Below are 25,618 nucleotides of genomic sequence, written 5' to 3'. Positions count from 1 at the left end.
GGTTGCTGGGCTATTTGGCTCCGAACAAAAAGAGCATCGGTTTCTCCATTTTATTTTTATTTATTGATTTATTTATTTATTCATTATTTTTTTAAAAAAAAACACCTCTTAACTTTTGTTCCATTGCAATGCGCTGAGCATGCGACGCAGAAGCTGGCTTGGTCTCTCCCAATCCTGGCAGCCAAGCCTGGATGACCAATTTGGTTCAAACTGTCAAAGGGTGGGAAGCTTCGGCCGAGAATTCCTGCAAGTTTTTGGCTCAGCTTGCCAATTTTTTTTTGCTTTCCTGGTATTTTCTTTTATCAGATATTCTTTGTCCACTGTAATGTGTTTTTCTTGCTTGGCGTCCAATTCTGCGCTCGCCGTTTGAACAACGTGCTGGCTTGCACCCACGCTGGCTTCTAAACACCGTGTTTTCAAGTCACCTTTGTTCTCGAATGACTTAACCAGGGTTTACACGGCTAACTCATTTAGCGGCGGGTTTGTCTGACACCAGACTAAGCCATGACAACACGGCCGGGCTAAAGGCAGTCGAGTCATTTAGAAGCTTAGGTCATCAAGCCACAACCAAGTTAGTGCCCACAAGATGGACTTTCTGCAGTTCACACATGGCCAAATTCCTGCCTTCTCTCCCTCCTCTTTTCTGCTCTGGGGACGGTGGCATTTGAGGACAGGCCCACAAATCTTGTATATTTCTCCCTGCCCGATTAATTAGAGACATGGGGCTGCAGCTTTCCCAAAAACGTTTGGAGAATATTTGTTTTCTTCAACCAAGTAAAATAAGGATCAGATGGGTGCATTGTTCAGCTGCCTGAAATTCCCCAAAGTTAGGCGGGGATGCCAACCTGCTAATCCCGGAAGCCAGAAACGGCCTTTCAAGGTTTGTTTGGGTTTTGACTCTGGCACTTGTGATCTGCTTAGTCCCTTTTTCTGGAAAATTGTGGACTTAGAGACTTTTTTTAAATAAAGGTTGGATGTTGCTCTCGGCACGGGCATCCCTTGGTTATGAACATTGTGGTTGTGACTTTATTGCTCGGATGCCTTATATTTTATTCTGGTTGGCCTGCTTTTTCGCTGGCTGATGGCATGAAGGACATGTCACAAGACATGAAATCCACAAGTCCTAAAAGGGACAAGTTTGAAGACCCCCCCCTCATAAAAGGAAAAACAGTCCAGGAGGGAAGAGGTGAACAGCAGCCACAGCAGCTACATTTGATTTAGATATTTAGATTTAGATCTGTGTGTTTTTTTAAAAAAAAATTATGATAGATTTGCTGTCCATCGCAGTCGTAGGTCATGAAGGTCGTAAAGCGGGTCATGGCGCAACCAACCCGATTTTATGCTTTTTTTCCCCCCCAATGGTCATTAAGGAATTCTGGGAGTTGAAGTCCACAGGTCTTAAAGTTTCTGACTGAGGAATTCTGGGAGTTGAAGTCCACAGGTCTTAAAGTTTCTGACTGAGGAATTCTGGGAGTTGAAGTCCACAAGTCATAAAGCTGTCAAATTTGGAGACCCCGGGTCTAGCCCACCCATTGGGGCCAATGATAGCCTTTCTTAATTGGTGTGTGCCCCTCAAATCTCCTGCTAGGATTCTGGAGGCTGATTGCAATGCTCTTTCCATCTTCTCCATCCCAGGTGAGGACCTCTTGAACTGCCACAGTGCCTTCTCTCACCCGGATTGGCTGGTCGACATCGATTCCCGCCTTCGGAGCCAGGAGGAAGAGCTGACCCTGGTGAAGTCGGCCTTAGCCGATGCCCTACGGAGACTCAATGCCTATGACCAGCAGATCCCATGGCTCAAACAGCAGCTGCTGGAAGGTGAAATGCTGTAGAGTAGGGATCTCCAGACTTGGCAACCTTAAGACCTGTGGACTTCAACTCCCAGAATTCTTAAAAGTTGCAGGTTGAGGGATTCTGGGAGTTGAGGTACACAAGTCTTAAAGTGTCTGGCTGGAGAATTCTGCGGTTTGAAGTCCACAAGTCTTAAAGTTGCAGGCTGGGGAATTCTGGGAATTTAAGTCCACAAGTCTTAAAGTGGCAGGCTGGGGAATTCTGGGAATTTAAGTTCACAAGCGTTCAAGTGGCAGGCTGGGGAATTCTGGGAGTTGAAGTCCACAAGCGTTAATTTGGCAGGCTGGGGATTCTGGGAGTTGAAGTCCACAAGTCTTAAAGTTACAGGCTGAGGGGTTCTGGGTGTTGAAGTCGACAAGTCTTAAAAGTTGCCAAGTTTGGAGACCCCTGCTGTAGTGTCCTGAGTGAATGATCGTGGAGGACCGTAGACAGGACCATCGCCAGGGCAGTGGATAGACAAGAGGGAACTGAGGCCAGTCCACGAAAACAGTGGGGGTAAAACTCTCAGACCAACCCTTACCCGATTCCTCTGGGGAAGCGCATTCAGACATGCAAGTTTTTACAAAGTCGATCTGACTTAGATGCCCTCGGTTCCTGCAATAACATATTTCCTCCACAGCAGACGCTAAAGAGCCTGCCCTCCTTCCCAGAGGCAATAATGCCCAATGGATCCTGTCTCCGGTGGCCTCCAGAAATTCCAGGTACTTTCCCGCAATATATGTATAATATACAGGTATGTCCTCGGCTTACGACAGTTCGTTTACTGACCGTTTGAAGTTACAACGGCACTGGGAAAAAGCGACTTATAACACGACCGTTTTTCCACACTTAGGACCGTCGCAGCGTCTCGGGATCAAAATTCAGACGCTGGGCAACCGACTCCCACTTAACGACGGTCGCAGCGTCCGTCATAAATTAGTTTGGGGTCGGGGGCAGTGGCCAAGTCAGAGGAACCCTGGAGCCCAAACGAATTACGGACTCTCTTCTTTCCTGTTTGCAGTTCAAGCCTGGCCCCCAAATTCGGAAGCCGGGGAGAACGGGCCTTTGAAGCGGAGAAGATCCAGGGCTCCAGGATCAGCGTCGGGACACAAACCGAGGACCTTTCGATGCCGGGGAGGGATGCAGAAAAGCCTCTGAGCAATGGAGGCCTTCGACGGGCAGAGGAGACCTCAGCTACGAGGGGAAAGTCTTCCAGTCTTGGCGAGGTGGACTTGGCTGGAGCTCTGAATGGTGGTGGTGACCTCGTCAAAGCAGAGAAGACCTCTCTTGGGCCGTCAGCCGAGAGGGAGAACGTGGCTGCCGAGCTACAGACAGTCCAGGAGGACCCCGAAGCTCTCAGCTCCAACCAACATCCTACCGGCAGCTGCCTCCAGGAAGCTCAAGACGTTGGAGAACCCCCGCCAGGTGCCACCAGGGACAAACCTCCAAGCCCGGGGCAGTCCAGGCTTGGGGGCCAGCCTCCGGGGCCAGGATCGGCCTCCCCGGAGCCCCCCTCGGAAGGGAGCAGCGGCACCCCAGCCTCCCCGCTGCCCACCCTTCAGAATGTGATGGCCACCAAAAAAGAGCTGTGAGTTTGTAAACTTAAGAGGGATGAGGTTCCTCCCGCTTGGAGGAAGCAAAAGGAGAACTGGCTTTGCAGGAATTGGATCTCTCCCCCCCCCCCGGATTTATACAGGGTTAGGGTTGTGGGGGGGAGTGTGTGGGAATCAGCCATCTGGGGAGGTCCCGGTGGGCTAAAATGAGGATCCAGATCGTTTGGGGTGAGATGCTGACTCTGTAAACGGCTTAGAGAGGTCTCTTAAGTTTAAGGGCTTATCGCTATGATGATTCTATTTCTCTTGCAAGAAATCTGAATGTTTCTATGATTATCCTTCTTCTTCTTCCTTTGCACTAAACCTGAGTCTTCCCTTGCTATTCTATATAATCCAGTCTATTATATATTTATATATCTTTCTATTATCTTTCTTTTCCTTTCTTCCTTTGCACTAAACCTGAGTCTTCACTTTCTGTTCTATATAATCCAGTCTATTATATATTTATATATCTTTCTATTATCTTTCTTTTCCTTTCTTCCTTTGCACTAAACCTGAGTCTTCCCTTTCTGTTCTATATAATCCAGTCTATTATATATTTACATATCTTTCTATTATCTTTCTTTTCCTTTCTTCCTTTGCATTAAACCTGAGTCTTCCCTTTCTGTTCTATATAATCCAATCTATTATATATTTATATATCTTTCTATTATCTTTCTTTTCCTTTCTTCCTTTGCACTAAACCTGAGTCTTCCCTTTCTGTTCTATATAATCCAATCGTGTGTGTGTGTGTGTGTGTGCGCGCACACACACACACACACATACATATGAAATATTTCCTTTACATCTCTCCATTCCTTTTCTTGCTATTATCTTTCTTTTTTCCTTCCTTTGCCCTTTTTCCTTTCTATTATATATATAATCGAATCCATCACGTCTATTTATATATGTCTCTGCTATCTTTCCTTTTCTTTCTTCCTTTCCGTTCAAACCCGACTTCTTTCTTTCGTTTCCCCCCCCTTCTTCCTTTGCATGAAACCGACGTTGATTCTTTCTATCGTTTTTCCTTTCTTTTTTTTTAAATCTTTGCGTCACCTCTGCCTAATTCCTTCCTGCCTCTTGTATTTTCTTTCATCTCCTGCCTTTCGCTGGAATCTGTCTCTTCTTCCCTTTTCCCCTGAAGTTTTTTCCTTTCTTCCTCCGCATTAAATCCTAAATCCGACTCCTTTCCTTTCTTGTTCTTTTCTCCCCCCCCCTCCCTCGTCCTTTGCGTGACGGTCGGGTTTCTTTCCTTTCCAGGCTGCGAAGGAACAGCTCCTCCGACAAGCTCGCCAGGACCAAACAGCCTCCCCCAAAGAAAGCGGCTTCGACAGCTAACCTTTTTAACCGTTCCAGCAGCCTGGAAAAGTGAGGAAAAAGGCACTTTGTCTACCACACAGGAGCTTCCTCGGTTTTGCAAACGTTCAGCACTGAAAGAAAAAAAATGACTAACCTTTTTTTTTTTTTTTACCTTGCAGCCGATCGAAGGATCCCACTTTAAGTCCAGGTGAGCTCTGCTGGCTGTGTTTGTGTGTTTGCATTTTGCAAGCATGATTTTTTTTTTGTTTCTCCAGGACCAGGAGAAATTTTATTGTGATGATGATGATAATTGATCATCACACAGTCAGCCAGATGTTCGGGCTGGGTTTGGCATTTTTGTCTACCAGTCGAGTCCTTCCCAAGGACCTGGGATAGGCAGATGTGGATGTTTGATGGGTATTACAGATCTCGTCGCAGGATGGAAGCAGTTCCCAGTAAGGCCGCCTTTTGCAATTGACTGATGGCGAATTTGTCAATGCCGATGGATGGTGTCCAAGTGGTGCTCCAGCTGTTTTGGGATTGCACCCGAGGCGCCACTTGTGAGGTGATCTCACGATGAATCGTTAAAGGTGCTTCCAAGTAAAGGCATCACGCAGAGATGCAATCATATTAGCTTTATTCAATGATAGATCAAAGAGAAAGAAATACTTGGCATGAAAGCATTCATGCCTGCATGTGAGAGAGAAACAAAATAAGAGCAAGCTAGCATTACATAACTAAAACAGAAGAAGGACTAGGGGCTAGGAGTAGAGATAGAACTAGAAGTGGAACTAGAATTAGAACAAAGAGCAGCCCCTCGTGCAGAGGTATTTATGGGGGGTCTTGGTCCCTCCCTGACCATAAAACTCTCTCGCCAATGGGGCTGTCGGGTCTGAGACCCTTGGCTCATCAGTGGAAGCAAAGAAGCCTCTTTGCCTCCATCTGATGACCCTTTTGGGGAACTGCCAATGGCTGGCACTAATCATCTAACACCTATTACTATTGGTAGCACCCTTGCTCGCCTTTGCCACAGTCGTTCTATTGCTATTTGTCGGTCTTCATATTTTGTGATCTTCTCCAGTTCTTTCTCGTCTATTTTGCTGTCTCCGGGCACTGCCACGTCCACTATCCAGACTTTTTTGTCTTTCTTATCGACAATTGTTAAGTCCGGGGCGTTATGTGGCAGGTGCTTGTCTGTTTGAATTTTGAAGTCCCAGAGCAGTTTAATTTTACCATTTTCTATGTTTTTATTATTATTATTATTATTATTATTATTATTATTATTATTATTATTATTAATAATAATAATAATAATAATAATAATAATAATAATAACGTTATTTCTGCTGACAAAAGGCCAAATAGACTCTTTCTGTTTTTCCCTACAGGACCAACAAGCTCTCGGCGTTTGAATTATAACCTGGGTGAGGATCTTCTAAAAAGGAGTTACTGGCTGGTGGGCTTATTTAAGGGTGGGTGGGAGATGGCTGTTTGTGTGGGTGTGGGTGGGGAAGCACATCCCAGAGTTAATTAATTATTCCTTCTTTCCACCGTCCCACCAGAGGGGCTTTCCATCAAGATGTTTCTGCGCGGACGGCCCATCACCATGTACATCCCATCCGACTTCCCTAACTATGAGGATCTGCGCATGGAGCTCCCAACACAGAAGCTGCAACTGGACTGGGTGTATCCTTAAAAAATTAAAAAAAACTGACTGGTCCATTTTATAATTGTGACGACCATAATGGGAAAGCTCCGTTATGGTCATAACTCCAGGCCTACCTATATCTGGACTTCAGCTCCCAGAATTCCAGGCGGGTAGTGGAACTCTGGGAATCGAAGCCCCCAACGGCTTCCAGTGGCCAAGGTGAAAACTCAAACTCCTCTCAAAAGGGTCCCGCTGGTTTCCTTAACACCCCTCCAGTTATGGTTACCGGGGACGTGACTGCCGTTCCAACCTCTACGTCTTAACATCCGGCGAGCTGGTCTACTTCATTGCCTGCGTGGTGGTGCTTTACCACGTCCAGCGGCGCACGCAGCGCCACTATCTTCGCCACACCGACTGCGTGCGCTGGTGAGTGGGTGGATCATGGTGATCTTCGTTTGATCACAGATCCCGGAGGATCTAACGGAAGAAGCATCTTCCCCCCCCAGCCAGGGTGGCTGGATGGGGTGTGGAACAAATTGGACGAACATCAAAAGGGTTCCGGAAATGAAGAAATCCTCTTAAGGATTGCATCAGATTGATGGTTCCCCCTTCCAAGCTCCCTCACTTTAGCAGTCCACCATTTAGAACAGGATCTCCAATCTTCCCGACTTTAAAATTTGGGGACGTCAGTTTCCAGAATTCCCCATCCCCATTTCATGCCTAAGGCAGGACTAGAACTCGCCATCCACTGGTGATTGGCCCAAAGTCACCCCATTGGCTTTCATGCCTAAGGCAAGACTAGAACTTACTATCTCCTTGCGATTGACCCAAGGGCACCCAGCTGGCCTTCATGCCTAAGGTGGGACTAGAACTCACCGTCTCCTGATGATTGTCCCAAAGTCACCCAGTTGTCTTTCACGCCTAAGTCAGGACTAGAACTTACCAGCACCTAGTTTCTCCTTCAGAAGGGAAGCGATGGGGGATAGAATCGGAAAAGGTTTGCAAGTGGGATTTTTTTCAATTTCTTGTAGTCTTGCAGTACATCCTGACGGAGTCCGTGTGGCCTCGGGGCAGATGGCCGGCGTGGACAAGGACGGCAAGGTAATCCCGCTGTTGACCTTTCGAGGTCGTCCAGACAAGAAGCACAATCAAGAACGCTATAGTGAGTCCTCGTTTAGCGACCATGCAGGGGGATGAAAAACCAACTTTTACTAAAACGAATCTTCCTATTTGCAACCTTTGCTGGTCTGTAAAACCAAATAAAGCCGAAGCAAAATTATGCGGGCTTAGTCGTAGTTTTACTTAGCGCTGCTTTATTTCATGACCAGGTTTTGGGGGTAGGGCTTATATTAGGCCCACCCCTGCAAAAATCAAGCTAGGGCTTATTTTTTGGCATAGGCCAGGGGTAGGCAACCTCGGCTCTTTTATGACTCATGGACTTCAACTCCCAGAATTCCTGAGTCAGCATAGCTGGCTCAGGAATTCTGGGTGTTGAAGTCCATGAGTCATAAAAGAGCCGAGGTTGCCTACCCCTGGCGTAGGCCTTACTTTCGGGGAAACATAAAGTAAGTAATTCTTTTTCTGCTGTCGCAGTTTTTGCTGCTCAGAAGCGCTGACGTGGGTTTTGGGGGCTGGGGTGTCTTCCCTACAGCCGCTGCAGCCCTTTGTTCACATCTGGGACTCCGTCACGCTTCTGACCTTGCAGCAAATCGGCCTGGGCAGCTTTGAGAGAGGCGTCGGTTCCTTGGCTTTCTCCAGAGCGGTAAGTTCCTCCCCGGCTTGAAAGGCAAGGCGAGAAATGAAAAATAAACTTTGTTTGTTTTTTCTTTCTCTCTCTCTCACCCGTGCCCTTTGCGGAACATCTCGGTCTGGCTTGCGGTGTGGGATTGCAGCCCGGAACCAAATAGTACATTCCAAAAGTCTTTCCCACCTAGCTGCACAACTCTGAACCCTTTTCATTAGATCTAGATCCGTGGTGGCGAACCTATGGCACGGGTGCCACAGGTGGCACGCAGAGCCCTCTCTGTCCGTGGGCATGCGCACCGTCGCCCCTGTCCTAGGCCTTCAGCTGGGTTTTATAAAACCGTTTCGCTTTAGGCCTCTGCCGCCGTGGACACCCCAAAAAGGTTCAATTAATCGTGGGGGGAAAAAAATAAATCTCACCAAGTTGAAATTGATTGATTGAACTTTTTAGTCCCACCCAGTCTGGAGCTACCACTGCAGTCACGCTCACCCAATTGGCCACACCCACCCTATTGGCCACACCTACCCAAAGGGCCACGCCCACCCAGCACCCGATGATACATAAGTGGGTTTTGGGTTGAAGTTTGGGCACTCGGTCTCTAGATTCTCTCACACACACACACCCTTTCCTTTAAACTAAGGGGAGCGGGTTGTCCCTTCCGGACCTCTTTCTCCATCCCTTATGCAGCCCAGGGCTCAGTTGTCTGTTATCTGGCTGTTCCTTTGCAGCATCTCTTCTTTCTCCTTCGCAGCTCGGGAAACTAAGCAAGGTCCCTTCTGAGTCTTTTGCGCTGCCCCGTCACGCAGCTGTTTCTTGGCTGGCCGTTCCCTTGGGGGAGGGGGGGCATCTTTTTCATCCATCCCCCAAGGTCTTTCCCGCGCACCGTTCCACCCTGACCTGCCGTTTCTTTTATGCCCCCAACCAGGACGAGGGCGCCTACCTGTGCGTGATCGACGAATCCAACGAGCACATGCTCTCCGTGTGGGACTGCCTCCGTGGCACCAAGCAAGCTGAAATCAAGGTGACGAGAGGGGGAAAGAGGCCGACGGGAGATGCCGCGATGCTGGCTTGTCAGCCAGATGGGCTTATGTTTTTTTTAAAGCGGGAGGAGCATGCAGGGATGGAAGCGGAGAAACCGGAACAGGGAGACGGTTCCAAAAAAAAAAAGGGGGGGTGTTGAATCGCCGATTTTGGGTTTGCAAAAGACCAAATGGGAAGACGTGGAATATTTGTTGTGGGAAGACAGCTCGTTTTGGGACCGTTCAAAGTCACCACGGCCCCGGGAAAAAAGGGACTCGCGGCCATTTTTCACACTTAACGACCGTTGCAGGATCCCCGTGGTCACGCGATTTACATTCGGACGCTTGGCAACTGGCTCGCATTTATGACGGTCGGAACGTCCCGGGGGTGTGTGTCACGTGATCCCCTTTTGCGACCCTCTGACCAGCAAAATCCAGGGGGGAAGCCGGATTCGTGTAACGACCGTGTGACTAATGTAACAACTGCAGTGATTTCCTTAAGGACTGTGGCAAGAAAGGTCGTAAAACCCGGGGCCAAACTCACTTAATGACTGTCACGCTTAGTGACGGAAATGTTGGGCTGAATTGCGAATGTAAGTCGAGGAGTACCTGTATTTGCAGGTAGGATGGCGGCCTACGTGAATTGGTATTTTGATCCTGCAGGAGATCTGTTACGCACTCAAGAATGGATCCTAGCCTGAGGGTTTTGTTTTTTTGCTCTGCCTTTTCCTATCCAGAGTACCAACGAATCCGTCCTGATGGCGGAGTTTAATCCCCAAGACAGCAGCAACATAATCACAGCTGGAAAATCCCACGTCTATTTCTGGACCTGGCTGGGAAGCAGCCTAACCAAGAAACAGGGGATCTTTGGGGTAAAAGAATCTCAGAAGGATTATATCTATGTAACTCACTGTCTCTTGGCGATTGGCCCCCAAAGTCATCCGGTTAGCTTTCAGGAACTAAGGTGGAACTAGAATTCACCATCTCCTGGTGATGGGCGTAAAAACACCCAGCCAGCTTTCACGCTTAAACTAGGACTAGAATTCACCGTCCCTTGGTGTTTGTTCCAAACTCACTCATGCCTAAACTAAGCTAGAACGCACCGTCTCCTGGTGATTGGCCCAGAGTCACCCAACCGGCTTTCATGCCTAAGGCAGGACTAGAACTCACCATCTCCTGGTGATTGGTCCAGAGTCACCCAACCAGCTTTCATGCCTAAGGCAGGACTGGAACTCACTGTCTCCTGGTGATTGGTCCAGAGTCACCCAGCTGGCTTTCCTGCCTAAGGCGGGACTAGAGCTCACCGTCTCCTTGTGATTGGCCCAGAGTCACGCAACCGGCTTTCCGGCCTAAGGTGGGACTAGAACTCACCGTCTCCCGGTTTCTAGCCTGGCGCCTTAATCCCGAGACCAAATTGCCTCTCTAGGCACTTTGCAGAGCTGACACACTTCACGCAAATGGCCCCCTTGTCATATTCAGCTCTTCCCTTCGTTTCCCTGGCTTAGAAATACAAGAAGCCGAAGTTTATCCAGTGCTTTGTCTTTGACACCCATGGGGATGTCCTCACGGGGGATTCCGAAGGCAACATCCTCACCTGGGCGAGGGCAGCGGCCGACGTTCGCACGCTGGGCAAGGGGGCGAAAGGTAAGCAGAAGCGGAGAGAGGCCGAGACCCTCGTCAGGATGGGCAAGGCGGACCTCGGGACTGTGAGCAATCCCCTTGTCGTAAAACGGGGGTGGTGGTGGCGGCGCATACTCACTTAGCAACTGTCTCGCTTAGCAACGTAAATTCTGGGCTGGGTTGCGGTGGGAAAACGAGGACCCCCTGCAAAAGAGTGGATTCCGTTGATTTAAAAAAAACAGAATCCGATGAAAAGCTACACCGGATAAACTTGTGACTGTACGTGGGCCCAGCTCTGTCTCTCCCTCCAACAGAGACCTATCAGATCAGCAAGCAGACCCACGCGCACGAAGGGAGCATCTTTTGCCTTTGCCTGTGCCGTGACGGTTCGGTCTTGAGCGGGGGCGGCAAGGACCGTCGTTTGGTTCAGTGGAGCCCCCTCCTCACTGTCCTCCAAGAGGTGGAGGTAAGGCGTGTGTGTGTGTGTGTGTGTGTTTGGAGGTGGGAGGGGAAGAAACACTTCAGCAGGTGCACGTCAGTAAAAGTTCCTTCCTATAATGTTCGGCTCAGATACCGGAGCAATTTGGCGCCGTGCGCACCATCGCAGAGGGCGAGAGTGGGGAGCTTTTGGTGGGGACCACGCGCAACGCTCTCCTACGGGGCAGTTTGGCCGAAGGCTTCAAACCCATCATCCAGGTGAGCAGAGACGACCCCACTTCAACGCTCCTCCTAGCCCCAGCCTCCTGCCTCCCACCTTATGATGATGATGATGATGATGATGATGATGATAAGAAGTACCTGGTTGATACCTAGGATGCTGGCAGCAACCTGTGTCAACCACCAGCACCAGTCAATTTGCATGTTCAGTTGACTGAGGTTCATGTTTAATGAATAATAATATAGTTGGAAGGGACCTTGGAGGTCGTCTATTCCAACCCCCTGCTCAGGCAGGAAGCCCTATACCATTTCAGGCAAATGGCTGCCCAATCTCTTCTTAAAAACCTCCAGTGTTGGAGCATTCACCACCTCTGGAGGCAGGCTGTTCCACTGGTGAATTCTTCTAACTGTCAGGAAATTTCTCCTCCGTTCCTGGTTGCTTCTCTCCTTGATGAGTTTTCATCCATTGTTGCTTCTTGTCTTGCCTTCAGGGGCTTTGGAGAAGAGCTTGACTCCGTCTTCTTTGGGGCAGCCCCTGAGAGACTGGAAGGCTGCTATCCTGTCCCCGCTGGTCCTTCTCTTCATTAGACTGGACAGACCCAATTCCAGCAGCCGTTCCTTATATGTTTTGTCCTCCAGTCCCCTGATCATCTTGGTTGCTCTTCTCTGCCCTCTTTCTAGAGTCTCGGCAATGTTTTTTACATCGTGGTGACCAAAACTGGAGGCAGGATTCCAAGTGACTCCGTATTCTCAGCCGTGACTCAGTTTCTCCTCCTTTGCAGGGCCACACAGACGAACTCTGGGGTCTGGGGACTCACCCCTCGCGGGACCTTTTCGTCACTTGTGGCTACGACAAGCAGCTCTGCCTGTGGGATGGTGGTGAACACATGATGGCTTGGAGTCTCACCTTAGAGGTACGGCGGGAGGGAATAGAACAACTGCAGCCCCCCACTCCCGGGCTTACAGCCGTTCATTTAGCGACCGTCCAGTTGCAAGGGCACTGAAAAAAGCGTTTTACGACGGATCTTCACGCTGAACAGCTGTTGCAGCATCCTCAGGGATCAAAATGTGGGTGCTTGGCCACTGAGATGTTTTTATGACGATTGCAGTGTTCCGGGTTCTTGCTGATTGCCCTTTCTGACCTTCCCAGCTGGCAAAGCCAATTTGGGGGGGGGGGAAAGAGCTGGATTCGTTTAATGACCGTGTTTTTCATGTAAACAACCGCCAGGTTTCGCTTAACATCCGTGTCCAAAAAAAAAAAGGTCCGAAAATCGGGCACAATTCTCCCCAATAATGTACGTGGCAATAGATGGCTTCCAAATGAATGTGAGTTTTGCCACTGCAGTTACCAAACCTAATTCCTCTCCTATCAAGAGCCTGGTCCCAGGCACAAGGATCCTTCTACCTTTTTACAAATAACCACCTTACCAACATCTTTCTTTCTCTCTCTCTTTCTCTCTCTCTTTTTTCTCTTTCTCTTTCTCTTTCTCTTTCTCTCTTTTTTTCTTTCTTTCTCTTTCTCTTTTCTTTCTCTCTCTCCCTCTTTCTCTCTTTCACCTTCCCAGGAAACAGGACTCTGCGCTGATTTCCACCCTAGTGGGAAAGTGGTGACTGTGGGACTCAGCACTGGACGGTAATTTACCTCCCATCAAGCTGTTGGTTTGGGGAACAGCTTCTCCGAAACCAAGACGGTAGCAGACCAAAGCTTAGTTCCTCTGCCCTACCCTGCAGGGTGTGTGGGTGCCAGCTCGGATCAAAGAGATCTTTCCTTTTGTTCCCATAGCTGCTAAAACCCTAGACAAACAATATTTTGGCAAGATCAAAGGTACATCAGCATCGCTTTTATCTCCCTCAGATGGCAGGTGCTGGAGACGGAGACGCGACAGGTTTTGTCCAGCTATGCAGATGGAAACGAACAGCTCTCTGTAGTACGTTATTCCCCAGGTTAGATTTTCTGTTAATTTTTGATCTTCTCGTCTTTGCTGAATTCTTGGTATTCTCTGAGCTTGGTTGTTTTCCTGCAGACATTTCATTACCAAGCTAGGTGATATCAGCAATGCCTGGGAGAGTGAAGTGATTCCTCTTTCCTCCCTCCCTCCCTCCCTCCCTCCCTCTCTCCTTCCTTCCTTCCTTCCTTCCTTCCTTCCTTCCTTCCTTCCTTCCTTCCTCCCTCCCTCCCTCCCTCCCTCCCTCCCTCCCATTCTCTCCTTCCTTCCTTCCTCCCTTCCTCCCTCCCATTCTCTCCTTCCTTCCTCCCTCCCTCCCTCCCTCCCTCCCTCCCTCCCTCCCTCCCATTCTCTCCCTTCCTTCCTTCCTTCCTTTCTTCCTTCCTTCCTTCCTTCCTCCCTCCCTCCCTCCCATTCTCTCCTTCCTTCCTCCCTCCCTCCCTCCCATTCTCTCCTTCCTTCCTTCCTCCCTTCCTCCCTCCCATTCTCTCCTTCCTTCCTCCCTCCCTCCCTCCCTCCCATTCTCTCCCTTCCTTCCTTCCTTCCTTCCTTCCTTCCTTCCTTCCTTCCTTCCTTCCTTCCTTCCTCCCTCCCTCCCATTCTCTCCTTCCTTCCTCCCTCCCTCCCTCCCATTCTCTCCTTCCTTCCTTCCTCCCTCCCTCCCTCCCTCCCATTCTCTCCTTCCTTCCTTCCTTCCTCCCTCCCTCCCTCCCATTCTCTCCTTCCTTCCTTCCTTCCTCCCTCCCTCCCATTCTCTCCTTCCTTTCCTCCCTTCCTTCCTCCCTCCCTCCTTCTATTGTTTCTTCTTTGATTATTCATCTGGTGTTGTTTCCTGCTTATCTGTGTGTTAGAAACCACAAATTAAGACTGGTGGGGCAAGCTACTTATATCAACAGCCAGAACAGTTCGCTCCCCCCGTGCGCGGATGATGTTATATAGCTTGGTAGCATAACGTCTGTGAGAAAACGGCCAAGCTCTGAGAACATCAGTAACCCCCACTGTTCAACTCGGAGCAACCAATAATTTCTATAATTGGATTTATGTGGGGTTTGTTGTTGGGGTTTGTTTTTCGTTTTTTTGGGTTGGAAAAGGTTAAGCAGAAAAACAGGGAGCAAGATCAGATCCTAGGGTCTGTCTCTTCCCTTCTGATCTGGCAAATGATGGTCACATCCCCGATTGTTGGGAAGGACTCAACTAGTGGATAAAAATGCCAAATCCAGACTAAACATCTGGCTGACTATGCAGCCAACAATCATAATTCCTTTGCTGATGGAGATAGGTGAGACTTCCTTTCTCTCCGGCCTACTTTAAACTTGTGTTTTTTTAATTTTGTCATTTTTTTTTATGCTAGATGGAGAGTTCCTGGCCATTGGTTCCCATGACAACTTCATCTATATATACAGTGTGGAAGAGAAAGGGCATAAATATACTCGTTTTGGCCGCTGCACGGTGAGCAGAAGGGCGAGAAATATAGATAGAGCCAGCCGGAGGGAACGGTTAATCTGGGTGGTGGAAAGAATGAAACGAACACATCAACTTCCTGGAAATTTGTTTGTTTATTTATTCTGCAAATTGTGATGGGTGCTCGTCTTAATGAAATAACTCTGGGCCACGGACAAGTATACAAAACACAGAGGTTTGTACAGAAGCGACCCTAAAAAGCCAATTAAAAACACCAGATAAAGAAAAATAAACTATTCCGCTGACGTAAGGGAAAAATGGAACTTTTGTTCCATCTTAGCCTGAAAGGAAAATTAAAAGTTTAGTAAACTGCCATAAACATTCGAAAACGTGTTTTTTAAATTTTTTTTGCGTTTTGGGTCTTTCGGCCTGATTCTGCTTGCTTATTATCCTTTGTTATCTTGCCACTCTGAAAGTATCGGATAATCGATCTCTTCTTTTTCTCTCACTTCAGGGGCACTCCAGCTTCATTACCCATCTGGATTGGTCCAAAGATGGGAAATTCATCATGTCCAATTCCGGGGATTATGAAATCTTGTATTGTAAGTTTACTTTTTAAAATGCAGCAGCAGGCTTTTTTCTCACAAGAGAGAGAGAGAGAGAGAGAGAGAGAGAGAGAGAGAGAGAGAGCAGGGGGGGAAAGGGAGGGAGGGAGGGAGAGAGCAGGGGGGGAAGCACCAGGCTAGAAAGCAGGAGACAGTGAGTTCTAGTTCCGCCTTAGGCATGAAAGCCAACTAGGTGACTTTGGGCCAATCACCAGAGGAACTGAGTTCTAGACCCACCTTAGTTATGTAAGCCAATTGGTTGACTTTGGGCCAATCACAAGGAGGCGGTGAGTTCTAGTCCCGCCTTTGGCATGAAAGCCAATTGGGTGACTTTGGGCCAATCACCAGGAGGCGGTGAGTTCAAGTCCCGCCTTTGGCATGAAAGCCAGCTGGGTGACTTTGGGCCAATCACCAGGAGGTGGTGAGTTCTAGTCCCGCCTTTGGCATGAAAGCAAGCTGGGTGACTTAGAGCCAATCACCAGGAGACGGTGAGTTCTAGACCTGCCTTAGGCATGAAAGCCAATTGGGTGACTTTGGGCCAATCACCAGGAGGCGGTGAGTTCTAGTCCCGCCTTAGCCATGAAAGCCGGCTGGTTGGCTTTGAGCCAATCACCAGGAGGCGGTGAGTTCTAGTCCTGCCTTAGGCATGAAAGCAAGCTGGGGTGACTTTAAGACAATCACCAGGAGACTGGGAATTCTAGTCCCGCCTTAGCCATGAAAAACCGACGAGGCGCCTTCTGGCTAGTCCGTCCCTCCCTCCCAGCCCAACCCGCCTCCCAGGATGGCTGTCGTGAGGAAAACAGGAGAAGGAACGGGTATTTATTTATACTCACCACCTTGAGTCATTCATTAAAAATAATAAGGGCGGGATAGAAAGAAACACCCCAATCGCAATCGTGGTTTTCCTTTCAGGGGAAGTGGCCAAAGGTTGCAAGCTAGTACGGAATCGGTTTGACAACCGGGATCGGGAATGGGCCTCCTACACCTGTGTGCTGGGTTTCCACGTTTTCGGTAACGGATTTACTGTTTTTTGACAGTGGTTGGGGTTGGGTTTTTTTTTGTGAGCGGTCTGGAATCTCCCAAAATGGGCAAGCATCACAAAACCAGATGGACAAAATCCAATTAAACTCTCCTTTTCTTTTTCCTCTTTCCAGGGGTTTGGCCTGATGGCTCGGACGGCACGGATATCAACTCCCTGTGCCGTTCGCACAACGAGCGGGTGGTGGCTGTGGCGGACGATTTTTGCAAAGTGCATCTCTTCCAGTACCCTTGTGCCAAGCCCAAGGTAGGAGTCGGGGGTGGGGGGCGGGCGGTAGGGAAGAAGGGCACTCTTACCGGGAAGAATTTATTTATTTATTATTAATTCAATTTGTATACCGCCCTATTCCCGAAGGACTCAGGGCGGTTTACAGGGCAAAATTGAAAAACAATACGGTATAAAATTAAGTTAAAATTAAATTAAATTAAATATGGCCCCAAGAATTAAAATCTCAATTTAAAATCATTAAAACCCCTCAGTCCAGACCTGATTATTAAATATTTTTGGCTGGGAAGCAATGCCCAGACATTGTTCAATGGTTCTTATCCTCCTCCTCCTCCTCCTCCTCCTTCTTCTTTTTACAAATATTTTATTGATTTTCTATTTTTACAATCAAGCGCCTAATTAAACAACGTGATGACCGAGCCCACTAGTCATTTCGTGGTACACGTAAGCTTCTTCCCACTTAATCCAATGTGACACCCTCCAGTACTTCCTCTTTTCATCTGCTAATGAGACATTTTTCCACACTAAGCAAACGCAGCTCTTGTTGTCGTAAGTAAATGTACCGTTGCCTATCAACATGGGTTGTATTTTTTCTAAAAGGTATCAATAATATCAGTTTAAATTTATCTTCTAACCAAACTGAAAGAACAGTTTGTAAATTGAGGATTACCTGTATCACTGTCAACCCTGGCCTGAATTCTTCTCCGCCTTTCCCCGCCCTTCAAAATAAGATCGGCAGGAGAATTCCACCCCACTTTGGAGTTTCGGGGCGTCCCAATCAAACAGCGTAGTTTTTAATGTCTCTTTCTTTCCCCCCCTTCCCCATGTTCCTGATCTTCTGCAGGCTCCCAGCCACGTCTACACCGGCCACGGCAGCCACGTCACCAACGTCCGTTTCACCCACGACGACGGCCACCTCATCTCCATGGGGGGCAAGGACACCAGCATCTTCCAATGGCGGATGTTGGGGGGCTTCACTCCCCCGGCCAGCCGTTCCCTCTCCTCCGTTTCCTCGCACGAAGCCGGGGCCGGCACCTGAAGCTGCCGAAATCCGGAGGGAGAAACCTTAAGGATGGCGACCGAGTCCTCGGGTGTGGAGGAAATCGCTCGGAGAGACCTCCTGCGTTTGGACCGGTTGGCTTCCCTTCCGCCCTGCTTACCTGGAGAGTTTTTGTTTGCTAACCGTCGTCGCCGTTTGCTTATTAACACAAGGTGGAGGGGCAGCCGCGACGCGCGGCCGGGTGGCGCCCGCGGCCGTCGCCAAATCAAACGTGGTGCGTCGAAAAAGCATCCGTGGGCTGGGTGGATGGAGAAGCTGCCGAGACGGCAGGCAGGTAGAAAGGACCATTTGGGATTTCCTCGGCTTTCGCTCTGTACATGCCTCTGGATCTTCAAAGCCTAGAGAAAGATTGGGGAATTGGATCCTCCGTCGCTGTTCCCTGTTGAAGTAGTGCTCAACTTCGCCACCGCATTTGGGATCAGAATTCCCGTTGGCAGGCCGAGGTGCTTGCTAATTGGGCGACCGGTGTTCGACACGGTCGTTAAGCAGATCGCTGCGCTTGTTCAGGGAGTCACCCCGTCCTTAAGTGGATCTGGCTTCTCTCACGGTTCTTCAGCGGAGCGGCGCCTGATTTTATGACCGTTATGGCCACTGGGGTTAGGCAGGTTGTTAAACGAATCAGGCAGTCGTTAAGTAAATCCAGCTCTCTCTCTCCCCTCCCCCTCCCATTGATTTTGCCTGTCGGAAGCCGCTTGGGAAGATCACCAATGGTGATCACATGATCCTGGGACACAGCAACCCTCGTAAATACATGTGCCTGAATTTTGATCACGTGACCATTGGGGATGTTGCAACGGTCATAAGTGCGAAAAACGGTCATAAGTCACTTTTTTCAGTGGCGTCGTAACTCTGAACGGTCGCTAAACGAACAGAATTGTAAGTCGCGCACCACCTTTATAGCAGTGCTTCCCAAACTTGCCCAAACTAGGTAAATGTGGGGTTTTGGGGGGTACCAGCAACACACAAACTTACTAATGGTTTTGCAGAAGGAACGGTGAAACTCGTGTCAGTGCAAAACGCTGTTTTTTGAAGAAAACAAGGGACCGTTTGGGGTCCTTTTGGTTAATAAATTCAGGATGAATCTCCTGCGAGGAGGCGGCAATCGTGATCCGTGGGCCTCACAAAAATTTAATTCAGTAAATAAAATTAAATATCCAAGCTTTTACCTCTGTTGAAGTAGGATTTTTTTTTCCCATTTCGGCTTTCATAAAAGTGCAACAAAATGAAAACGTTTGCTAAAGCCCAAAAATAGATTGTGGTTTTTAGACGGAAAAAAGGTTGGGGAAGCACTGTTGTATAGATTTTTTTTAAAAAACCCACTTTTTTGATTTTGTTTTTCCTTTCATTATGGACCTGGTTGGGAAGAGAAAATAAATGTTTGCATCTGAAATCTTGATAAGTCTTTTTTTCTTCTTTTCTGCTGGATCTGGGCTTGGCAAAGGCAAGCATCCCCAAATCTGGTTTAGCGTGACAGGTTTTGAGTTGCATGGAGATTTTCTGCCAAAATTTACTACCCCTTCGAAAGCTTTGAACTGTGCTGTAGATGTACAGGTAGTTTCGACTGAACGACTGTTAAGTCGTGACGGTCATAAAGCTGGTCACTGTGGCCATTACTGAGGGATCCTGGGAACTGTAGTCACTATTCCAAGTTCCTTTTGTTTACATCAGCGTTTCTCAACCTTAGCAACTTCAAAATAGGTGGACTTCAACTCCCAGAATTCCTCAGCCAGCATGCTTTAAGAGGGGTGGACTTCAGCTCCCAGAATTCCCCTGCCAGCATGCTTTAAAATGGGTTGGAGTTCAGCTCCCAGAATTCCCCTGCCAGCATGCTTTAGAGGAGTGGACTTCGACTCCCAGAATTCCCCTGCCAGCATGCTTTAAAATGGGTGGAGTTCAGCTCCCAGAATTCCCCTGCCAGCATTCTTTAGAGGAGTGGACTTCAATTCCCAGAATTCCCCTGCCAGCATGCTTTAAAATGGGTTGGAGTTCAGCTCCCAGAATTCCCCAGCCAGCCACGCTTTAAGAATCGAAGGCTGTGGATTTCTGGGAGTTGAAGTCCACCCATCTTAAAATTGCTAATGTTGAGGACCGCCGTCTTCAAACTCTTGCAAGATTAAAAATATCTCACATATTGCACGTACGCAATGTGCTCATCAGTGCGTTGATTGCGCACTTCCCGCTTGACAGTTGTGACCACTAAAATATTAAAAATTTCTGCATCTGCTTGTTCGCTTTTAATAAAGGTTTGTGTGTTGGGCGAGGGGGGCCCTTGCGGGTAGGAAAGAGTTAACCTCCAATTCCGGAAAAGGCCGAAGTTGGCCGAGAGTACTCGATTCTCCTCTTCTCCCCCCGAAGGTGGGCGGAAAGACCCGAAGGAGCCCGCTCTTTCTCCGAAGTCCCGCTGAGGCCCCGCCCACGCCTCCTAACGAGGTGAGCCGAACCCCTCCGGGAGAAAGAGCCCGAGTCTTCTTCGTCCCTTTCCGGCAACACTCGGGAGGAATCTCCGCCCCTCTCGCTATCCCAGACTGGGGGCGAAAAAAAAAAAAAAAAACCACCTTCCTTTTCCGGAAAAGCCCGAGCCGCTTCCGCCGCCGGCCTGCCCTTCCCACGAAGCCCGACCGGAAATGCCCGAGCGCTTCCGGAGATTGCCGAAGGGCGCGCGGCGGGGCCGGCCCAGGCTGCGTGAGGGGGAGCGACGGAGCGGCGGCGGCGGCTGAGGCGGCTGAGGCGGCGGGAGGCGATGAAGAGCAGCCGGGCCCGGAGTTGCTGAGGCGGCCGAGGCGGCCGGGAGGAGGTCGCGGGGCGCCATGGCGGCCAATATGTACCGGGTGGGCGGTAAGGAGGCGGCGGCTCTGCCCAGGGCTCGTTATTTGTCCCGGCGAGGGGGGGGAGGGGCGGGGGGGGCGCCCGAGGGCTTTATTTAAAGCACAAAAGGGGGGGCTGGGGGGCCTGAGGGGGGGTGGTCCGGGTTTGGGGGGGCTCTTTTTTTCGGGGGGAGGCCCCGACCAGGAAGTGGGGGCGCAGGTTTGGAAGGTGGGGGAGGGGTCAACCCACCCCCCCTTGGAGGGTGGAAGGGCTGGTTGGAAATTTGGAGGGGGGTCCCCAATTGTTTTGGGGGGGGCAGAGTCCCCTTTGGGGGGGGCTTTCCCCCCCTTTTTGTGTGGGGTTGCAAACTGTTAGGAGGTAATTCTGCCCCCCCCAAGAAAAAAACTTGGTGCACCCCAAGAATGTTGCTGGACCTCTGGTTCCATCCTCCATTCCTCTTGGAGGGGAGAGCCCATCGTCCCCATCCAGGCCTGCTTCCTTCCAAGATGCCCTGGGCTTAAATTGCCATCATCCCCAGCCTGAAGTCTCCATCCTCTTGGTTGTAGGCTCGAACTCCCATCGTCCCCAGCCTGAAGTCTCCATCCTCTTGGTTATAGGCTCGAACTCCCATCGTCCCCAGCCTGAACTCTCCATCCTCTTGGTTATAGGCTCAAACTCCCATCGTCCCCAGCCTGAACTCTCCATCCTCTTGGTTATAGGCTCAAACTCCTATCATCCCCAGCCTGAACTCTCCATCCTCTGGCACTCTCCAGGTTATAGGCTAGAACTCCCATCATCCTCAGCCTGAACACCTTTTCGCACTCTCCAGGTTGTAGGCTAGAACTCCCATCATTCCCCAGCCTGAACTCGCCGTCTCCTGGCACTCCAGATGTGCTAGCCTGGAACTCCCATCGTCCCCACCGGAGCTCTCTGCCCCCTGCCACTTTCCAGGTGCGCTGGGCAATAAACCCCATCATGCCCCAGCGCAGCTCTCCACCCCGTGGCACTTTCCAGATGTGCTAGACTAGAACACCCATCATCCACGGCTGAGTTCTCCCAACTCCTGGCCCATTCCAGATGTTCTGGGCAGGAACTCCCCTCGTCCCCAGCCAGACTCCCTTGCTCTCTCCAGATGTGCTGTGCTGAAGTCCTCGGGCGTGAGCGTCACATGGATATGAAAAGCAACTTGATTAAGAAAATGGAGCCATTTAGGAGGGCAAGGGGAAAAAAAACGGAAAATAGTTTGGTTATGAATGGAGATAAAGAGAGGGGCGAAAGCCTCTTGCTGAGATTGGCGGAGAAGCTAAAAATAAATGGGGAGGGGTATAATTAGCTTTCCCCCCCCATTTGGTTAAAGAATGGCCTGGGCATCACAGGGGTAACAACAAACTTTGTTTTATTTTTAAACTGCCTGGATTATTTTTATAAATAACTCAAGGTGGCAAAAAAACCAAACATCCAACGCAGCTTCCTTCTCTTTTCCCCACAAGGTGGGTTTGGGCTGAGAAAGAGAGAGGGACTGGCCCAAAAGTCACCCGGCCGGCTTTCGTGCCAAAGAAGGGACTAGAACTCACCGGCGCCGGCTTTCGTGCCAAAAGCAAACTACAACTTACCATCTCCTGGCCATGGGCCCAAAAGTCACCCGGCTGGCTTTCATGCCAAAGGCAGACTAGAACTCACCCCTTTCCTGGTGATTGGCTCAAAGGACACCCGGCTGTCTTCATGCCAAAGGCAAGACTAGAACTCACCAATTGGCCCAAAGCCACCCGGCTGGCTTTGATAGCTAAGGCAGGACTTATCCCTGTCTTTCAAGAGAGAAGGGGGGAATTGGGGGGGACGTGAGATGGACGGACGAGCAAAAGAGCTGCGGTTTTGTTGAGGTACAGGGCGTGATTTGACTCTCCAGAGTGGGGAGAATAACGAAACCCATACAAAAGGGCAGGGGGTCTCCACTTCAGAAACTCGAGTCAACATCCCTGCAAGGTCTGGCTAATCCTTCAGTGCTGAGAACCAGAAACGGAGTGCTAAAAGAATATACAGAGGAGCAATAGAGCTTCCATATACAGAAGCAGTACGTCTGAATTCCAAGCTGGCAGAAAAACAAAAAGCAGGGAAAACTCTCTTCGTTTTTTTAGATCTTGCCAGCCTTTCCGTCCAAAGCCGAACGAGGATTTTAAGTTGGACCCGGCCGAGCTGTTTTATCCCTTCTTCCTCTTTGGGTCAGGGCAGAATCCTTTTGCCTGCCGCCCCTCTCAGCCGGATCGCTTCCTGCTCAGGCTGGACAGGTGAGATGGAGGCCAGCCTGGCGTCTCCCACCTCACCTGCAGAAAGCCCGGTGTTGAAGCTTGGCATCGCCAGATAAAAACATTGGGTGCCCCAAACGAAATGTTGCCTCTGCACCAAAAGCCATCTCCATTCAGAAAAGCTGAAGGCCGTCTCTTATCTAAACTCAAAATCTCCAGCTCTGAAGATCATCCATTCCGGGGTATCTGGATGGATTCACCTGGGTGGTTAAATTCTCTATAATCCCCTTTGGATCCATCACTGGCTTTTCTTGGCTCTTTTTTATTATGGACTGCATCAGAACCGGTCCAATGTTGATTCGCGGGGCCTGAGGTTTTTGGTAGCAATGGAAACAGACCCAGATGAGCAGAGGAGAGGAAACCTAACATTTGGGCACAGCCGGGGGACAAGCAACCTAGAACTAGGGAGAAACTTCCTGACAGAACAATTAACCAGTGGAACAGCCTGCCTCCAGAAGCTATGAATGCTCCAACACTCTGGAGGTTTTTAAGAAGAGACTGGACAGCCATTTGTCTGAAATGGTCTAGGGCAGGGGTCAGCAACCTGAAACAGTGAAAGAGCCACTCGGAACTGGTTCCCTCACAAAAGGAAAAACTGGGAGCCACAAAAAATGTGTGCACATGCGTGTACATGCTCACATGCGCAGAACAGGGTTTGACTGAAGAGTGGAGACAAGTCGAGATATGCATCTACCCTGCATATTTGAATTGATTGGTTGAACGTTTTTAGTCCCACTTCTTTTGGGGGGGACTGCACATGGCAGAGGACTGGGAGCCGCAGGAGACGGCTGAAAGAGCCGCATGCGGCTCCGGAGCCGCGGGTTGCAGACCTGTGGTCTAGGGTTTCCTGCCTGAGCAGGGGGTTGGACTAGAATACCCTGAAGATCCAAACCAAAGGACACGTACATTGATGAGAAAACAGAATTATTATTATTATTATCAATAACATCCTTTGTCCCGCACAGTCAGCCAGAGGTTTAAACTGGTTTGGCCTTTTATCCACCTACGAGTCCTTCTCCAGGGCCTGGGGCAAGTGGAGATGTTTGATTATTGTTTTGTCTCCTGGCAAATCGTTCAGGTTTTTTGAGAGAGAGAGAGAGAAAAAAAAAACAACCACGGTTGGACTGATTTTTCCCGGGCTTGCCATTTCACCACCTTCCGTCCTCAAAATGGCAGGAAACTTTGCTGCTAGTTCTCAACCCTCACGTTCAAAGGAGGAAGTGAAACTTGAAAAATAGAATGAGCTACCTGGATCCCAAGGCTGATGCAAGGCAGGATATGGTCAACCGGGACCTAATACCTCCCATGACCCAGTCAATAGCGGTCTCTTTGCCAAATCAAGAGTACAGGTAGTCCTTGGCTTATGATGGCTCATTTAGTGACTGTTCAAAGTTACAACGGCAGTGAAAAAAAGCGACTGATGACTGTTTTTCACCGTTACAACCTTTGCTGCAGCACCCCCCCCCCCATGGTCACGTCATCAAAATTCAAGATGCTTGGCAACTGACTCACATTTATGACGGTCACAGTGCCCCGTGATCCCCTTTTGCGACCTGACAAGCAAAGTCAACGGGAGAAGCCAGATTCACTTAACAACCATGTTACTGACTTAACAGCTGCAGTGATTCACTGAACAACGGGCTGGAAAGGTCGTAGAACGGGGCACTTAACAAAGGTCTCCCTTAACTGCAGAAAATTTGGTCTGAATTGTGGCCATAAAACAAGGAGACTCTGTATAATGTCGAACCTCTGTTCTAAAATTAGTGGAGCTCAGAGTCAACCTCAGCAACTTGAAGATTTGTGGACTTCAAGTCCCCATCCAGAAAAGGGAATTCTGGGAGTTGAAGTCCATACATTTTAAAGTGGAGAACTTTTTTTTACCCCTCCCTGGGAAATCCCGTTACAAACTCAGTTCTGCCGTGGATTCGCATTGGGATTTAAGGAAGTTCAGATTTTTTTTTTAATGTTTTACTGACGTGTTTAAAAAACAGCACGCTTGCTCATGCAACACACATTAAGCTGTGGCTTGTTGAACAAACCAGGGTTGGCTGGATTTTCCTCAAACGCGGTGCTGAAAATACCTTTTAAGTTGTCTCCCAGCATAAAAGTTGGTAATAATAATTCTGCCCAAATATTTGGCTCTAGAGTTTAGGAATGTTTTGCTAAATTGCAGTCGGGCCAAAACACTTGGATTTATTATTTCAACAAAAGCTATTACCCACCCACCCACCCACCACTGCCTTTTCCATTTTTTTTCTTGATTAAGCCACCGAATCAAAATTGTAAGGGGAGGCTAGGAGTAAATTTGCACATTTTTTTTAAAAAAAAACACACACACCAGGAAGTCATTTTTGCAACTGTTAGCCCTTCAGGATGTGTTTCATTGCTAGAGCTAAGTGTGGATCCATTTTGCCCTCAAAATTGTTTCACCCCCACCTGGATAGAGAAGGCTGGGTTGGAGGTCGAAGTCCAAAATCAAAATCCACCCACAAGCTAAAAATTGGTCCAACTGCCTGAGTTACCCTACACAGAATAACAGAGTTGGAAGGGGCCTTGGAGGTCATCTAGTCCAACCCCCTGCTCAAGCAGGAAACCCTAGACCACTTCAGACCAATGGCTGTCCAGTCTCTTCTTAAAAACTTCCAGTGTTGGAGCATTTACAGCTTCTGGAGGCAGGTGGTTCCACTGGTTAATTATTCTAACTGTGAAGAAGTTTCTCCTTAGTTCTAGGTTGCTTCTCTCCTTGATTGGTTTCCATTCATTGCTTCTTATCCTACCTTCAGGTCCTTAGGAGAAGAGTCTCTCTCTCTCTCTCTCTCTCTCTC

The 25,618-nt window shown here is 49.1% G+C and overlaps 3 protein-coding genes across 12 annotated transcripts in view; 2 read left to right on the top strand and 1 right to left on the bottom strand.

The window, feature by feature from the left end:
* The window catches only part of EML3 (EMAP like 3), a 28,666-nt gene extending 9,085 nt beyond the window's left edge, over positions 1–19,581 (top strand). For 2 of the 4 annotated variants that reach the window (XM_081340804.1, XM_081340803.1), the window contains 23 exons: positions 1,636–1,818; positions 2,471–2,552; positions 2,852–3,418; positions 4,683–4,790; positions 4,901–4,929; positions 6,110–6,145; positions 6,284–6,407; positions 6,646–6,795; positions 7,401–7,470; positions 8,021–8,131; positions 9,039–9,134; positions 9,870–10,004; positions 10,638–10,776; positions 11,067–11,218; positions 11,323–11,448; positions 12,192–12,323; positions 12,975–13,042; positions 13,265–13,353; positions 14,707–14,804; positions 15,271–15,358; positions 16,274–16,372; positions 16,516–16,646; positions 17,470–19,581. In XM_081340804.1, coding sequence (XP_081196930.1) covers positions 1,636–1,818; positions 2,471–2,552; positions 2,852–3,418; positions 4,683–4,790; positions 4,901–4,929; positions 6,110–6,145; positions 6,284–6,407; positions 6,646–6,795; positions 7,401–7,470; positions 8,021–8,131; positions 9,039–9,134; positions 9,870–10,004; positions 10,638–10,776; positions 11,067–11,218; positions 11,323–11,448; positions 12,192–12,323; positions 12,975–13,042; positions 13,265–13,353; positions 14,707–14,804; positions 15,271–15,358; positions 16,274–16,372; positions 16,516–16,646; positions 17,470–17,664 — 3,008 coding nt within the window. In that variant the 3' untranslated portion in view covers positions 17,665–19,581. The remainder of the gene's footprint in view (positions 1–1,635; positions 1,819–2,470; positions 2,553–2,851; positions 3,419–4,682; positions 4,791–4,900; positions 4,930–6,109; positions 6,146–6,283; positions 6,408–6,645; positions 6,796–7,400; positions 7,471–8,020; positions 8,132–9,038; positions 9,135–9,869; positions 10,005–10,637; positions 10,777–11,066; positions 11,219–11,322; positions 11,449–12,191; positions 12,324–12,974; positions 13,043–13,264; positions 13,354–14,706; positions 14,805–15,270; positions 15,359–16,273; positions 16,373–16,515; positions 16,647–17,469) is intronic. The other 2 variants (XM_081340805.1, XM_081340806.1) reach the window with 2 other exon arrangements.
* LOC308675483 (dapper homolog 1-like) overlaps positions 1–25,618 on the bottom strand; it is a 126,626-nt gene that overhangs the window by 100,025 nt on the left and 983 nt on the right. The window lies entirely within an intron of this gene.
* MTA2 (metastasis associated 1 family member 2) overlaps positions 20,287–25,618 on the top strand; it is an 18,950-nt gene continuing 13,618 nt past the window's right edge. For all 7 annotated transcript variants that reach the window (XM_081340864.1, XM_081340866.1, XM_081340863.1 and 4 more), the window contains exon 1: positions 20,287–20,520. In XM_081340864.1, coding sequence (XP_081196990.1) covers positions 20,493–20,520 — 28 coding nt within the window. In that variant the 5' untranslated portion in view covers positions 20,287–20,492. The remainder of the gene's footprint in view (positions 20,521–25,618) is intronic.

This window comes from Vipera berus, assembly GCF_964194415.1.
Source record: "Vipera berus genome assembly, chromosome: 16".
Taxonomy (NCBI): domain Eukaryota; kingdom Metazoa; phylum Chordata; class Lepidosauria; order Squamata; family Viperidae; genus Vipera; species Vipera berus.
Note: the sequence above shows the minus strand (reverse complement) of the source record. Positions and strands in the feature narration are given on the sequence as shown.